The sequence below is a fragment of the Diabrotica virgifera genome, chromosome 6 (assembly GCF_917563875.1).
Source record: "Diabrotica virgifera virgifera chromosome 6, PGI_DIABVI_V3a".
NCBI lineage: Eukaryota > Metazoa > Arthropoda > Insecta > Coleoptera > Chrysomelidae > Diabrotica > Diabrotica virgifera.
Window position 1 is genome coordinate 4,229,277 of NC_065448.1, and position 16,208 is coordinate 4,245,484.

General features: G+C 33.6%; 1 protein-coding gene across 2 annotated transcripts in view; it reads left to right on the top strand.

Annotated features, from left to right (window-relative positions):
• The window catches only part of LOC114327052 (1,5-anhydro-D-fructose reductase-like), a 57,959-nt gene extending 45,105 nt beyond the window's left edge, over positions 1-12,854 (top strand). For both annotated transcript variants that reach the window (XM_050654240.1, XM_050654239.1), the window contains exons 2-5: positions 2,730-3,071; positions 6,940-7,187; positions 8,040-8,300; positions 12,692-12,854. In XM_050654240.1, the coding sequence (XP_050510197.1) occupies positions 2,730-3,071; positions 6,940-7,187; positions 8,040-8,300; positions 12,692-12,731 (891 nt within the window). In that variant the 3' untranslated portion in view covers positions 12,732-12,854. The remainder of the gene's footprint in view (positions 1-2,729; positions 3,072-6,939; positions 7,188-8,039; positions 8,301-12,691) is intronic.
• The last annotated feature ends 3,354 nt before the right edge of the window (positions 12,855-16,208 follow it).

Consider the following 16,208-nt stretch of genomic DNA (forward strand, 5'->3'; position numbering starts at 1 on the left):
GATATACGTGTTAAAAGTACATTTTAAATTTCATGTGAATTGCAGAATGAGCGAAGCGAAAACCTTCACATGCGTGCCTTAAAATTGTACTTTTAACACTTATATTATAAATAACTATTAAATCGTCTCTTAATTTTTTTCTGAATTCATTTGAAATAAACATAGTCCATAAGGTGAATTTTTTATTACCAATATATGACCCAAACAACATCTGGAGAATTAAAATTAATAGAGACGCAAGAAGATCAAGCTCGAAAATAAAACTATAGTCGACGCCGATTACCGAATTTTGGAAATTTGTACCAAAATCGAAGTACATACTCTAAATTAAAAAAGGATGCTTGTCGAATTATTTCCATATTAGAAACAACCTACTTGTATGGACCATTTAATTCCATTTTAAAATTCGTGAAATCCTAACACATATCAGTATTAACTAACCAGCATCTGAAAGAATTACTAGAAGTGCTACCACAAATTATTCACCAAATTTTAAAGAATTACCAAAAGAAGGAAAACAAATGTTGGACAGGGAAAGGAACGAAAACATTAGAAACATGCTAAGACAGGGACCAATAGAGAAAAAAATTGAAAAAAGAAACCTGAATTGGAACGAGACCAGACTAGTAAAGAAGGTGACAAATGTCAAGACACAGGGGAAAAGAAGAAGGAGCAGACCTAGAAAGGGGTGGATGGAACAAATCCAGGAAATCGGAACCATGAGACGGAAAACAGCGCAACAGGTGAAGGAAACGGGAAGAAGACCGGAAGGCGTGGAAGAAATGGGTAAAAGATGGATAGGTGATAGCAAAGTTCGACTCTCTTATTGGGCATAAGGACAACGAGAAGAAGAATAAGGAAAACAAATGTAATTCAGTTTTAATATTTCGTAATTTTATATCTGTTTTTAATAAATAAAAGTTCTGTTAAAAAAACATTGTACATACCTTCTTTACATACTTTTTGAATACGTTTTTAATTGCGGCTCGCGAAAAATTTTAACCTGTGAAAAGTGGCTCTGGCTATCAAGGAGCTTGGCCACCTCTGTACTATAACTTCTGAACTACTTACAATAAAAACCTGGTCCGACTTCTAATTTACTCTTAATTTATTCTCTTCTAACGTAGATAAAACAGTAGTATTATCCTATAAAGTAGCTCTTCAACCCTTAACTCTTGATAAAACAGCCAGATCAGTACCGTTGATTCTATAAAATTTCTTGGCATTTTTTTATACAGCAACCTTAAATGATACCTTCATATCGATTTATTAAGTAAGAAACTAGCCTCAGCTTGATGTTCAATAAGATATATTTTGAAGGAAATCAATTTAGCATCTTCCAAAATAACATATTTTTCTTTGTTCGAGTCTCATTTTCGATATGGTCTTCCTTTTTGGGGTTCTGGTACAGCTGCTCAATCTGATGTTATTTTTAAATTACAAAAAAAGAGCAATAAGGTATCTGTTTGGCCTCCATAAGAACAATACATTGTAGAAGCTACTTCATAGATCACGGGATTTTAACACTTTTTTCTTTATATATTTTACAAACTGTTTGCTTAATTCGTAAACACCTACATGTCTTTCCAACAAGACCTGTTATGACTACTCCACCAGAAAATCTTTGATGGATGTATATTTACCGATCCCGTCCAATATATTATACAAATTAAACCGTTACTAACCGTTCAGTTATCAAAGAAATATATTATATTCTGCAAAAAAAAACTATAAAGCCATCTACCTTTACAACTTAAATCTGTAACATCTTTCCCCAAGTTCCGTAAAATGACAAAAGTTTATCATCTGAAAGACATTTTATTTAGTAGAACAGTTTTAGTCCTGTCGTCAGGGGGGGGGGGGGGTGTAAACGGCTCCTTTATTCAGATGGACTTACCTAAGTTTTTTATGTATGTATTTTGACCCGTAAAACACGAATTTTTTGGGTAACAGTTGATCTGGATGTCGTTAAGATTGTTATAAACGAAGAACTTGAGGAATTACATAACAGCGATTTCTCGCAAAACAAAACATTTTTTCCTATTTTTTTGGGTCATTCTAAGCAAAAAATTTTCTTACAAGTTTTTTCGTAGGATGCATAGTTTTCGAGATAAACGCGGTTGAACTTTAAAAAATGGAAAAATTGCAATTTTTGAACCCGAATGACTTTTGATTAAAAAAGAAAATAGCAATTCTGCTTACCGTATTTGAAAGTTCAAGTCAAATTATATCGGTTTTGATTATTTGCATTGCTAAAAATTTATTTTTTTTGTTATTGTTAAACTAAGCTATAAACACATTGTGTTTCCCGTGGACAATATGTACTGCGTTTTAATGCATGCTACGTAGAAATTGTCTCGCTTGCACTTGTACCTTTTCTACCTACTCGATCGATATAATTTGACTTGAACTTTCAAATACGATAAGCAGAATTGCTATTTTCTTTTTAAATCCAAAGTTATTCGGCTTCAAAAATTGCAATTTTTCATTTTTTTTAAGTTCAACTGCGTTTATCTCGAAAACTATGCATCCTACGAAAAAATTTGTAAGAACATTTTTTGCGTAGAATGGTCCAAAAAATACAAAAAAAAAATAAGAAAAAGAAAAAAAGAATAGTAGTATAGAAACGTAATAGAGAAATAAAGACGTATTAGTTAAGAAATATGTTTTTAGCGATATGTTACAAGATTGTAACAAATATAGTAAACTAATAATTATACAACTTTTAGGCTACCGATGAAGCAGAGTTGGAGGAAGCGTTAAACGTGGCATTGCAGATTGGTTACCGTCATATTGATACAGAAGCTGCATTCGAAAACGAACACGTAATCGGCAAAGTTTTAGACCAATGGATTTCCGCTGGAAAATTGAAAAGAGAAGATCTTTTCATTGTGACCAAACTTCCAATGCGTGGAATACATCGAGACCGAGTTGAAAAATATTTGACTGAGTCTTTGAAAAAACTGGGATTAGACTATGTAGATTTGTATTTGATCCACTTTCCAGTTGGTATTGCAGAAACTGAAGGAAGTATAGTATATGAAAAGGAAGACCATGTGGAAATATGGAAGGTTAGTAAAATACGGTCTAGCTTTGTCTACGACTCGTTTTAGTACTATTTTATTTGTGGTTTTAAGTTATTTTGGGTTTCACAAAATGTAACAATAATTGTGGGGTGGTACCTTACGGGCTTACTTAGTCCTAAGCCTTTCTATCTTTAGTTGTAAAGAGGATTGAGTTGAACTCTGCATATGTATATCCACGTTTTCCTTTCATGTGTTTGATTTCGTTGTTCTTCTCATACTAAACCCTTTGTCACAACTTTCCCAACCGTCTCGACACCCGCCCAGTGGCGACGCGTGACTTTTTCTGAAGTGTTACCAAAACCAGCTGCAAAAAATCTTATTTAAAAAAATGAAGATATGGCTAAATGTATATATACACTCACCGGCACAAAATTCCGCCACCCAAAATTTTTGATTAAGTTTGACAATCTATAACTTTATTATTTGTACTTCGATTTTCAAGATTCTTGCACGAGTTTGTAGGTACATGTATTGATGTCAATCGCTATTATTCCGGTAACAAAATTTTTTTGCTTAGATGGCATTATACGGGAGTGAATGTAAGCGTTGTTTTTTCTCCTAACTTTAAAAAATTCTGTGGAAAAATTGGAGGGCTGATTTTGTTTCATACCCTTTTCGTATTATCCTGGAGGTATCGCTAATGTCTTGTTCTTTGAATTATCTGAATATCTCTTTTCTTGTAAGAGCTGTAATTAAAAACACTGCTTTGAAGGTTTATTTAATTAAAAATATCAAACGCACTAAAATTAACAAAACAAATTTAACAAGAAAACAAAACAATTAATTCAATAGCGGTTATGTCCACCTCTTGCAGCAACGACTGCTCGCAATCTGTTTAGCATCTAATAAAGATGTGTTTTCCTTGCTTGGGGAATAGCCCGATATTCCTCTACAAGGGCCATAAATGTACCAACTTTTCTGGAGGCCTAGGATGACGGCAGATAGCTTTTTTTATTCATCCCATAAATTCTCAATATGATTGAGATCTGGACTGCATGCGGGCCATTCTAATCTTATCAATCCAACCTCAATTGTATGAGTCAATCAGTGTTTTTATTTACAAAAAATGGTACAGCTCTTACAAGAAAAAAGATATTCGGAGAATTCAAAAAACAAAATGTTGGTGATGCCCCCGGGAAAATATGACAGGACTATGAAACAAAATCAGCTATTCCATTTTTCCACAGAATTTTTTAAAATTAGGAGAAAATACAACGCTTCCTTTCACCCCTGTACAATGACATGCAAGCAAAAAGTTTTGTTACCGGAATAATACCAAACAATATGAATACATGTACCTAGAAACTGGTGCAATATAATCTTGAAAATCGGAGCACAAATAATAAAGTTATAAATTGTCAAACTTAATCAAAAATTTTATGTGGCGGAATTTTGTGCCGGTGAGTGTAGCTTCAATAATTTCATTTTGTATATGACTTGAAACTCTCGAAAAAACAGATGTTTCTAGATGTTGACAAAATTTTTGATCTTTTTTGGCAATTAATGTTAACAATTCCCCGTAATTGCCTCGATTGTCAGAGCCGTCGCACTCAAAATGATCACGAAACGCTAGTTCTTGTTTAGCCCAAAAACATACAGTATCTCTTATAAGTGTGCTAAGGATATACCATATACCTATCTATTTTTGAACAAACTCATTATGTTTAGCAATATTTGCTTTAAAAGCTTGGTTAAGAGAACTTTTGATTTTTGTTTTGCAAAACTGAATCAAATTGGGTATACATCTTACATGTAGGTAACGGAGAAATTTCATGTCTCCTTTTTAAAAATCTAACACCATTTAAATCGCGAACCTGGTCCACCCATTTTTCTGTAGAAACCAGAAGACATGCCCAACAATACAGTATATTTTTCTTGCAACGATAATATAATAAAGGATTTTCACTGTACCAACTAAATTTAAAATATCGAACTACTTTTGTTGATTCCTTTTTTAAATTGTTTAAAATAGGTCTTTCATTTTTAATAATTTCATTTTTTTCTTCAAAACTATACAAGGAGAATTACTTTTCAAGTAGTTGATCGATTACGAAGCGACAATCATCTATGGTTAACTGCACGCACACTTTTTATAGGTACTGTCACCAATTTTAAATTTGGTAACAGCCCTACTGATACACAGCGCGCTGATGCCGTCGCTTTTTCAAAATTTTCAGTCACTACCCGGTCCCGAGCGCCAGCTTGCGTATATAACCATTGTCACTGGAAATGAGTCTGGTAACAGAGTATAATAAAGTGCAACGGAGTCACATAAACTCGCCAATATTTTCGTGTCTACGAGTAGTTGGCTATTTAGTGAGATATTTACTGAGTTAGGTACTATTACCACATAATATAATAATATATTTCTATTGGTAAAAATATTGGTAAGTAGAATTATTCATCGTCATAAAATATTTATTTGCAAGATTTTTAACTGTTACCAATGGTAACAGTGGTTATATGGACGCTTCGCCAGTGTGACACCCCCTAATCGAGGCATTTAAAGAGATCTACTTGTTCTAACAGCATCCCATTCAATCTTGAGTTATTATCTTTTTCGTCCCAGGTGTTACCATTGTTTTTGTTTTATCTACGTTTATTTTTATGTTTATTTTTGATAGTTCTTCATTTAATATTTCTAAATTGTACTATAGATTTTCGCAGTTTTTCGGATTAGTTTAGTATTTCGGATAGTGTTTTTTTTTTCATTTTCCAGTATCATGATGAGTTTGCTCATCTTTTCCTTGGTATACTTCACGTTTCACACCTTGATGTGTTGTGTGTTACCATTCACTATTCTTTCTCGTAATGTATTCCATACGTCCTTTCTTCGAATTCTGTCAAACGCCTTCCGTTATTATTTATCATCTTCTCACTCATTTGTCTTATTGTGAATATGAGATCTTGCGTGCTTCTGTTCTTTCTCATCTACGTTGAATGTGTTACCATTTTAGGAAGAGAGATAGTACAGTTTTTCTTTTCTCCGTTCTTAGGTACATATTGGTAGCATATTATTTGTTATGTGTTATTTTAGCCCTGTTGTATTTTCACTTCTGTCGTTCATTAATGCCTGTCGACAATCTGTTCCTTCTCCTTCCTAGGTATCTTATTATTTCTGGGGCGATGTAAGCCTTGCCCGCTGCTTTACCTATTTTATGTGTCTCCATTGCATTCTCTAATTCTTCTCTTTTTATGGGTTCTACTTTTTGCTCTTTGTTTATGTCTATTACTTCATTTAGGTATCCCTGTATGTTAGCTGTTTAAAATATTCTCCTCATCTTTCCATTATTTTCTCTTGCTATATTATATGTTCTATCTTTTATATTCGTTGTTCTGTGTACCTTCTTTTGTCCTAGTTGTTGTAGAGTACCATAGAAAAATTTTAGATTTTCCAGTAGTTTCTTGTAATTTTTAACCCAAATTCCTCCTATGGCTTCTTTAACTGCTATTTTGCCTTCCTTCCCTGTTTCTTTGTGTCATAATCCTCGGGTCTTTTTGTGATTAAGTATCTCTTCCATTTTTCTTTTTTGCTGTTTATTTTTGCCTGTATCTCCTCTCTCCACTATTTGGTTCTTCTCATGTTTATATTTGGTATTTTTTGTCTTGCCGCATGTTTCTTCCGCTGCTGTTAATATGTTTTTTTTTAGATTTTCAGTTTTCGTCTATATTTGTGTCCCTTTCTCTATCTTTTAACATGTTATCTAATTTTTCCTTGTACATATTTTTGTATCATTATTCTTTTAGTTTATAGCTTTTTATTTTTTCATTTAGGTACCTTTCTTTTCTGTTCTTCTATTATTTATCAGTCTCATTATTACCAAGTAGTGTCTCAATATTGATAATATTTCAGAGTATGGAGAAACAAGTCGAAGCTGGAAGAACAAAAACTATTGGGTTATCCAATTTCACAGTTAGCCAAATCGACAATATTTTGAAGAACTCTAAAATTAAACCATCCAACAACCAAGTCGAATTACATGTTTTTCTGCAACAACCAGAACTGGTACAGTTTTGCCAGAAAAATGGTATTTCTGTAACAGCCTGTTCACCACTTGGAAGTCCTGGAATGAACACATTTTTGAAGAAATTGGGTATAAAGTAAGTCACTTTCTATCTTCATGATAATCATAATAATTTTGACAGTATAGTACAAATCGACAGAAATATCTGAATCCGCAAAGGTCAGACTGATCGAAAACTTTGCTTACGCGACGTTGTCAGATCAATCGGATTTCAAAGGTTTTTAGATTTTTTATTCGTTACCTGTTTCACCGTAAAATTTCCTTTTGCTTCCTTCTGCTTAAATTTTAAAACATTGTGTATAATTTCACGAGATTGTGCACGTAGTGTCCTATTTTTCACGTCACTTGTAATATTCATGTTTATTAAAAAATATTAAATGTATTCTAAATAAACAACTATTCGATGATTTTATCTGGCAATCTCGCAAAACCACTGATTTCATCCACAATGCTTTTTAAATGGATGTTTACTCTTTGCACCAAGGCGTTCAACTGAAGTCTCTTCTCCCTTATTTGTTACCTGAGTGACATGGGCGGTGTCAGATATTTCTGTACAATTATTGTACAGTGGTAGTGGTAACATAAATTCAGTGAAGCTTTGGATTATAAAGGCATATTCTAAGATGCTAGACACAGCAATATTGAGGAAAGCAAGAAGTACTTAATGGCACAAGGAAGAAAGGTCATGTCATAGAATATGGACTTCAGTACAAAGTATTCAAGGAGAATCAAAGGAGCATACTCGTATTATAGGATTTTATAAGCAAACATTTCTACAAAAAAGTCAAAAATAAAGGCAGTGGGACCGACCCTATAAAGAAAATTAACATAAAAAAAAATAAAGATAAAAAGAATGTTGATTAATAATAGTTATTATGAAGTTTTAAGAGTCATTCTGTATACTTTAGAAATTTTCATATAATTCTAGGGAGAAAACTTTGGTCAAGGTATTAGACAACCCTGTTATCTTGGATATAGCCAAAAAACACAACAAAAAAAGTGCCCAGGTTGCTTTACGGTTCCTGTTGCAGCAAAATATCGTCGTTATTCCAAAAAGCGTCAATCCTGAACGATTAAAAAGTAATTTTGATATTTTCAACTTTTATTTAGACGATGAAGATATGACAAGACTTAGAGGGCTAGAAGTTGGAGAAGATGCTCGTATGGGAGATTGGAAAATATTACCAGGGTAAGTATTTATATTTTTTTAAGAAAACGTATTATAATAATAAATAATTATTTTGTTGTGAAGGGAAACAAGAGCCGTCTTACTTTAGTTAGTTCAGAGAGCGCCAAAAGCACTCTAACTAGTTTCAACCCTTCTTAGGGTATCATCAGAGAGCGCATATATTTGATTCTCTCTGAACCACTAAAATTCGGGTCTCCGGTCCCATTCGATTTTTGTTTTATGAGATTTGTAAAAAGTCAAATACTGTTATGTGTGGGACATATCCAGAGTAGTGATGTTGAAAAAGTAATTATTCGTTACAAAGTACTCATCGTTACTTACGAATACCGAAAGTAACGATTACTATACAGAGAGGTAAATCGTTACTTTGATTACTTCGTACCAATCGTATTAGAGCGAGTACCTATTTTTAGTATTGTATCTACAATTGGTTGATATCGGAGTAGGACCGGTATTCCACGAGTGTTCGGTATCAGTACAGTTAACTAAAATTTTATCTATGAAGGGCGAAGGCTATGAAGAGTTTTACAGGATTACATGGCGCCGAGAAGTAGCTGAAACAGAGTGAGGTATGTATATCATTTAACAAAGCTTGCACCCAGAAACAGATGTCTATACGATTTGTCGAGGTAGATAATTCACAGAATTTTACAAATGTTAGTTCCTTTGAACATAAAAATGCAACACATTAGATTTTAATAATAAATATACACTATTCTTATCAGGCCTAGAAAAAAAATAGCTTAGATTGACCGGAAAATGTGTAGAAATGATAATATTTCTAGACTATGACCATTCACTTTAATTTTACATGTAGGTATGGCATTATTTTTATTAGACCAGGGCACAGGAATAAATATATTTTTAAATATAGTAGGTACATAGAGACTAGCAACTTTTTGCATTGTATTTAGGATTAGGAAAAATAGGTGGAAATGCATAATTACATTTTAAAAAGTATAAAATGCATCGAAAAATGCATAAACATGTTAAAATCAGTATATTAAGGGCCAGATGAACAGTATATTTGGGGTCACTGAACACGAGTATGCAATCAGAACCGATCTCCGAAGCACCTGGGTGCCCAGGGTTACTGCTAAGTTACGTCATCTAGAGTTTCGCGGGTTTATTTTTGGCACTTAATTAATGCAAAGAGATTACTCGAGATTACTGATATTGTGGAGCAGCAATGACAGAATAATTACATATTATTTAATTTCTATCCATTAAATAGATCGGTGAAGGTCGTTATATCGGATCTTTTACTTATACGAAATACTGAGAAATGCGATTCTCGATATGATTACCGGTACTCAAATACAAAACTAATCAAAGCAACGAATACTGTAAATCAGCGGTTCCCAACCTTTTTCCACTGCCGTACCCCTTGAGATAAATTTATTTCAAATTGTACCCCCAAGAAAACAAAGTTGCAAGAACATTAATCATGGAAAGTAAATATTTACGCAAGAGTTTTTTTTATCTTTTATTTGACAATAAAATTATTGTTCCAAAATTAGGCCTATTATGTTTCTAGTAAACTTAGTAAATTCTAAATACCAACTGTAAAAAAATAATAACAAAGTAAGTACAATACTTCTTATCAAAAAACAAACTAGAATTAGCAAATAAGTTTATTGAAAAAAAAAGAAATTAAAATTATTCTTAAAACAAGTCAAAACTGTTTTAGTGTGACCCTTGGGCCTGTTTTGTTGCACATGAAATTTTGAAATCAATATCAAAGGTTGATAAATACACTCTTAAATCAGGACTTGCATTTAGCTTATTCCTATAATTATTCTTAATGAAAGCATAGGAAGAGAATGATCTCTCAACTAGTTCTGTGTTTGTAAAAGGAAGTAAAACCAGAAGGGCTTTTGTGGTTAAGGGTCCATATTCATCCCTAATGCTCACCCAGAATTTTCCAAGGGGTTTCTTCTTGAACCAGGATTTCAAGGAGGAGTAACTTAAAAATTCTAGGAGCTTTTCCATCTCATAAACGGTCAATGTAGCAGTCTTGACGTTTTCTTCATTGAAAGGATCTGCAATACAGTTCTCTCCGTCGTTTACGAAAATACTTTCTAAAAGAGTCCTTCAGGTTTGTCAAATGTGTCACTATTTGATGTTTCACTTTGTCAGATATGGGCAGATTATTATCACTCAAGAAATCATGAAGCGTGCCAAAAACTTCAGCTTGATTGTTTTGAATACAGGTTTTCCAAAAATCAATTTTCTTCAGCATGGATTCAATTTTGTCAGCAACTTTGAATACTGTAATTGAGCTGTTCTGTAACTCTAAGTTGATTTTATTGATCTGAGAAAAAATTTCAGCTAAATAAGCAAGCTTTTGAAGCCAGTCACTATCATGAAACTTGGAGGCTAAATAAAAAGATGCTCTTCAAAAAATACTTGCAGTTCATGCCTGAGCTCAAAAAGTCTTGTAAGAACCTTCCCGCGAGATAGCCACCTTACTTCCTTGTGCAAAAGCAACGTGGAGTGAATGCCACCAATACCTTCACAAAGCACTTTGAACAGTCTGGAGTTTGTTGCATTGGCTTTAACAAAGTTGACTACTTTAACTGCTTCATTGAGAACAACATTCAAAGAAGACGGCAACTTTTTGGTTGCAAGACTCTGTCTGTGGATGCAACAATGGCTCCATGCTACGTGGGGGCCACTTCTTTTACGCGCCCCTGAAGACCGATATATATGCCAGACATTGATTTTCTCCGTCAGTGCATATACCACACAATTTACCCCAGTCTATTTCTTTTTCACAGAAATAGTTATAAATCACATTGAACACATCTTCCCCTGTAGTACGCTCAGTTAATGCATGGCACAGCAACAGATTTTCTTCAAACTCCTTGTTGGGATTTACATACCTTGCATTAACAAGTAAGATTGCTAGGGCAGCAATGTCCGTACTTTCGGAGTTCACCTTACGAAAAAAGTCCTGACCAAACATACAGTAGGAAAAATAAAAGAATACCCATGAACGAACATATAAAACACGCTGTATTTTCCTGTCACCGTGTCACACAAAAAATTGGCCAGCGCAAGTACATGTAATAATTATTGTTACATGTACTTGCACTGGACAATTTTCTTTGTGACACGGTGCCAGGAAAATACAGCGTATTTTATATGTTCGTTCATGGGTATTCTTTCATTTTTCCGACTGTACACTAAACAGCATCTTTTATACAAGGGGCTATCAAATCCTCACCTATTGTGTGGTTTTTACCACTTTTTGCAATATGGTAGCTAATTTTGAAAGAGGTTTCCACAGCATTTTCATTATCTCTATTAACTGATGCGAAATAAGAAGACACCACGCCATCTTTCCCATAATTTTTTGAAAGTCGTTCAAAATAGGTATCGTTCAAAATAGGTATTTTCTTTATTTTTGTGCTGGGCGTGTTTGGATTCAAGGTGGCGCAAAAGTAAAGAAGTTTTCATGCTACCATTACCTAAAACTTCTCCACAAACAACACATAGTGGGTTTTTACTTTCCTCCTCTCCAGTAAACGAAAAGCCATATTTCAAGTACTCATTTGAATATTTTCGTTTCTTTGAGGAAGTTCCAGTACTAGTACTAGATTTCTGAGGTTTACTATCACTGGTACTCACACAAGAAGAATGTTCTGCTGCTGAGTCCCGGGACGTACTAGGCTTGCTAAGCACCTGACTTGCAGTATCAGTCTGATTTGTTTTAAACGATCCAGTTTTTAACCACTTTTCCATCTTCTTGATTACAGTTAAATCGTTTACAAATCAGTCAAAAACTAACACGCACAATAAGCAAGTAAAAAGTAAACTGAACATAAAATCACGTAATGATTTATCACGTAACGTACGACAAACACATAAAGTCCGCCATTACCAAATATTTTCGGCGTACCCCCAACCAGGTCGTTGCGTACCCCAAGAGGTACGCGTACCCCAGGTTGGGAACCGCTGCTGTAAATGATTACTTTATACAAAACTAACGATTTGTAACGAATACTCGAAAGTAACTATAATCAACATCACTAATCCAGAGACAAGAAGATGCAAAAATATCAAAGAAAATGTTACAATGTAAGCCGATATCAAGACGAAAAAAAGTAAGAACCAGGACGAGATGGTTGGATGACGTGGAGGACGATCTGAAAATCATAACTATAAGATAATGGAGGAGGAGGGCACAAGAGAGATCTGACTGGAAGTATAGAGCCAGACAGGCAAATACTCATCCAGTGTTATGATGATTAAAGAAGAAGAAGAAGAATTATATCACACTTATTGACTTATTTCCTTCCTGATATATTTTTGGTCATTAAATTAGTTCTTATTGTGTCTTTTCTTGGAGTACTCTTATGATCTTGTCACAAAATTCTCTTTTGTAGGTTAGCAGAACAACCAGCCTATCCATTCAGAAGAAACTAACAATTACGATGCCATCAATGGTACCTATTCTTATTTATTACAACATAATATTATATTTTATCATTCACATTATTTGTAATATACTCTTATAAAAATGTAGTGCATTATACGTTACTAACATTACAGTGCTTTATAACATAAAAATCTAGACAGAGAAAATGTAATCGAAAGAAAAATATTACGTAGGATACTGGGCCCAATAAGTGAAAATAACAACTGGCGAATTCGATAAAAAAAGAAATATACGAATAATATAAGTGTACTGATATACGCGGTTGACTTTACTATTTTATTATTTATGTTTTTAGGCACTAAGTTTAATTTAAATAAAGGAAGACTTACTTTATTTTACAGCGCTTATTTAATGTATTTAATACTTACAAATAACTCGAACTAACACATCTAATTTATTTACAATCTCAAATTTATGATTTTACTAACTAAAAGATAATAATTCCAATAACTAGGTAATACATTTCAAAATACACGGCGAACAACTCGATTCGAAATACAATAATTATTACGAGTTGATAACTGACTGGCCTGCTAAATGAATCTCTCGTGCTTATATACTTCGGTATCCCTCGTTCCGAATGCCGTGGAACGGGATTGTGTTCTCTGGTAACGACGAGAAGCTTCGGAAAGACATAGGCCAGGTTGTGAGCGGTCTATAAATAGTGTCACATAAGGAAACCAACGCTAGCACAATACACAATACTGATTGAGACTGAGAGATTACGGTGGACAGGGCACGTGGTCCACATGCATGACAACAGAATCCTCAGAAAATTGCTAAATGCAAGAATGCAAGGAATACCTGTTGGAAGACCAAAAAAGAGATGGGAAGACGAAATAAGATGAGGATGACAAAAACCTCTTAAAAACGATTTCATGGAAAGCAGTAAATCGAGATGATTGGAGAAGCTTGCTGAAGGAGGCCAAGGCACGGTTTGGGCTGTAGTGCCATTTAATGGATAGAACATTACAGTGCTTCATCAATGTAAAAATACATGCTAATTTATATTTATGTCTGTACTATTTGCTGTTTTGTAGTGCAGAGGTTCCCAACCGATGGTACGCGTACCACTGGTGGTACGCGGGAATGTTTCAGGTGGTACGCGTGTCGCGTTCGTGAAACAAGCGATATTAAGATTATTCTCCTTGATGTGTGAAGATATGGGTGGTGGGTTCAAAACTCTTCTGTTGCATACAGAAGTGAGATCGTTATCTCGAGGGAAAATTTTCACCTGTCTCTTTGAACTGAGGTCAGCAGTTTTAATGCTTTTAAGTGAAAAAAATAATGACATGAAAGGCTTGTTCTATGATGAAGAATAGTTATCAAGATTGGAGTATCTAGCTGACATTTTTGACAGACACAACAAGCTGACAATGGTCCTTCAAGGAGAAAACACAACGCCCATCACAGTTAATGGGAAAATAAACTACTGCAAGAAAAAGTTGGTTCTTTTTTGTTCTCAAATACAGGGGAAGATTGTCTTTGCATTTCCTACGCTGTCATCATTTTTTGAAGAAAAAGAAATATCTCCAATACTAGATGTGGTTGCTGATATAATTCTTCACTTGGAATCCCTTCAAGAAAGTTTTAATAAATAATACTTCTCTGAAGATTATTCCAAAGTTGACCAAAAATCCTTTTGCAGGAACATTACCAAATTAGTTGGAATTACAGGAAACATTCATCGATCTAACAGAAGACAGTTAGTTCAATGAAAGACAGTTTTAAAGAGAAATCCTTAATTGACTTCTGGATCGGGTGTAAATCCGATTATCCAATGCTCTTCCGGCAAGCTCTGCTGTTTTTGATGTCATTTATTGTCACTAGTTACTTGTGTGAGACGGGTGAACTATTGTATATAAAAAATAAATATCGAAGCAGACTAACAAGTGTTGAAGAGGACACAACAATCTTGGCAATAATATCTCGATACAAAATGACTAATTTTGATTTCTGTTGATTTGTATCTTTTTTTTTTTGGTTGATAGTTTGTACCAATTGTATAACATTTCATGATGATTTTGTTTAGCTATGAGTAACAAACACATATCTGTATATATTTTTCATCCGACGCTCTGAAGGGCACTAAGTATTATGAAAAAGTAGAAGAAGTATATATTTTTAAATAAAAATTAGAAAGCATAATTGACAAATAATCATATTTATTGTTGTCTTGAAAAAATCTTGAAAAAGTCAATGAATAATTAAATATGGACATGTGTTTGATAGTAAACATGTATCTCAAAAAATTAGGATGGGGGTAAGATTCCTTGCATTCCATGCCCCCCGATGTTCGGTGGTACGCCAAAATCTTCAAAATATTTCAAGTGGTACGCAGTTGCTAGAAAGTTGGGAACCCCTGTTGTAGTGGATCATGGAATGCAAAATACATATTTTACGTTAAAGCGCCTCAGTCAGTACCAATAGCAAACTTAGTCATGGAAATGTTAGAGACAACAGCCATCCTTAAATTAAAGTGCAATATACTATTATGTCCTGTATTTTCTCTCAGTTTGAGATTGATCAGCATCTCATTAATTCGATTAATTAATTAATTATTTTAATTGCTACTCATGAAAACAAAACCAAAATTTAATAAAACTTTCCAATAAAAATATTTTCAGAGCTAATTGATTTTATTGTATTACCTTTATAGTTTGTGGCTTACTAGTATTTCTCGTTGCTTACTTTATCCAGGACAAAACAGGGAAAATAAATATACTCAAAATCATATAAATTTTATAACTATTATTTATTTATATTATATACTATACCATAAATATAAGATTCAAAATGTTTGCTAAACTTTATTCTGTTGTAAAAATTTCTTATCTAATAAAAAAAACTTCAATTCTACTATTTTTTTTTAACCAAAATTTATTCAAATGATTCGGTAGATGGTTCTTATTATTAGATAAAAAAAACAAAATTTAATTTTCACTTTTTAAATAGATTACGTATATCTTCTCGAAACTATCTAACTCGAAAGAATTAATAACGAACGTATACGAGAGATTATGGGAGTCACACATACGATTGTCGAAGATATAAGAGTACAACAACTAAAGTGGTATGGACATGTGCAGAGAATGCCAGAACACCGTCTGCCAAAACAGATTCTAGATTGATCACCACATGGTAAGAGAAAAAGAGGCCGACCCAGAAAGAGCTGGAGAGAAGGAATAGACAGAGAGATCCGAGAGAGAGGTTTAGACGAAGACCTTTGGGAAGATAGAAATGCATGGAGATTGGGCATCGGAAGACGTCGGAGGACGTTTTAAACCGATTATGTATATATACTTATATCTTCTATGAATTTATGAATGAATAAATTTTACTGTGAAACTGTTTAGTTGACAAAAAACAAATATGGTATGTAATATAAAACAACTCTCTCTTTTATAAATGAATAAATTATACTGTAAAACTGTTCAGTTGACAAAAAACAAATATAGTATGTA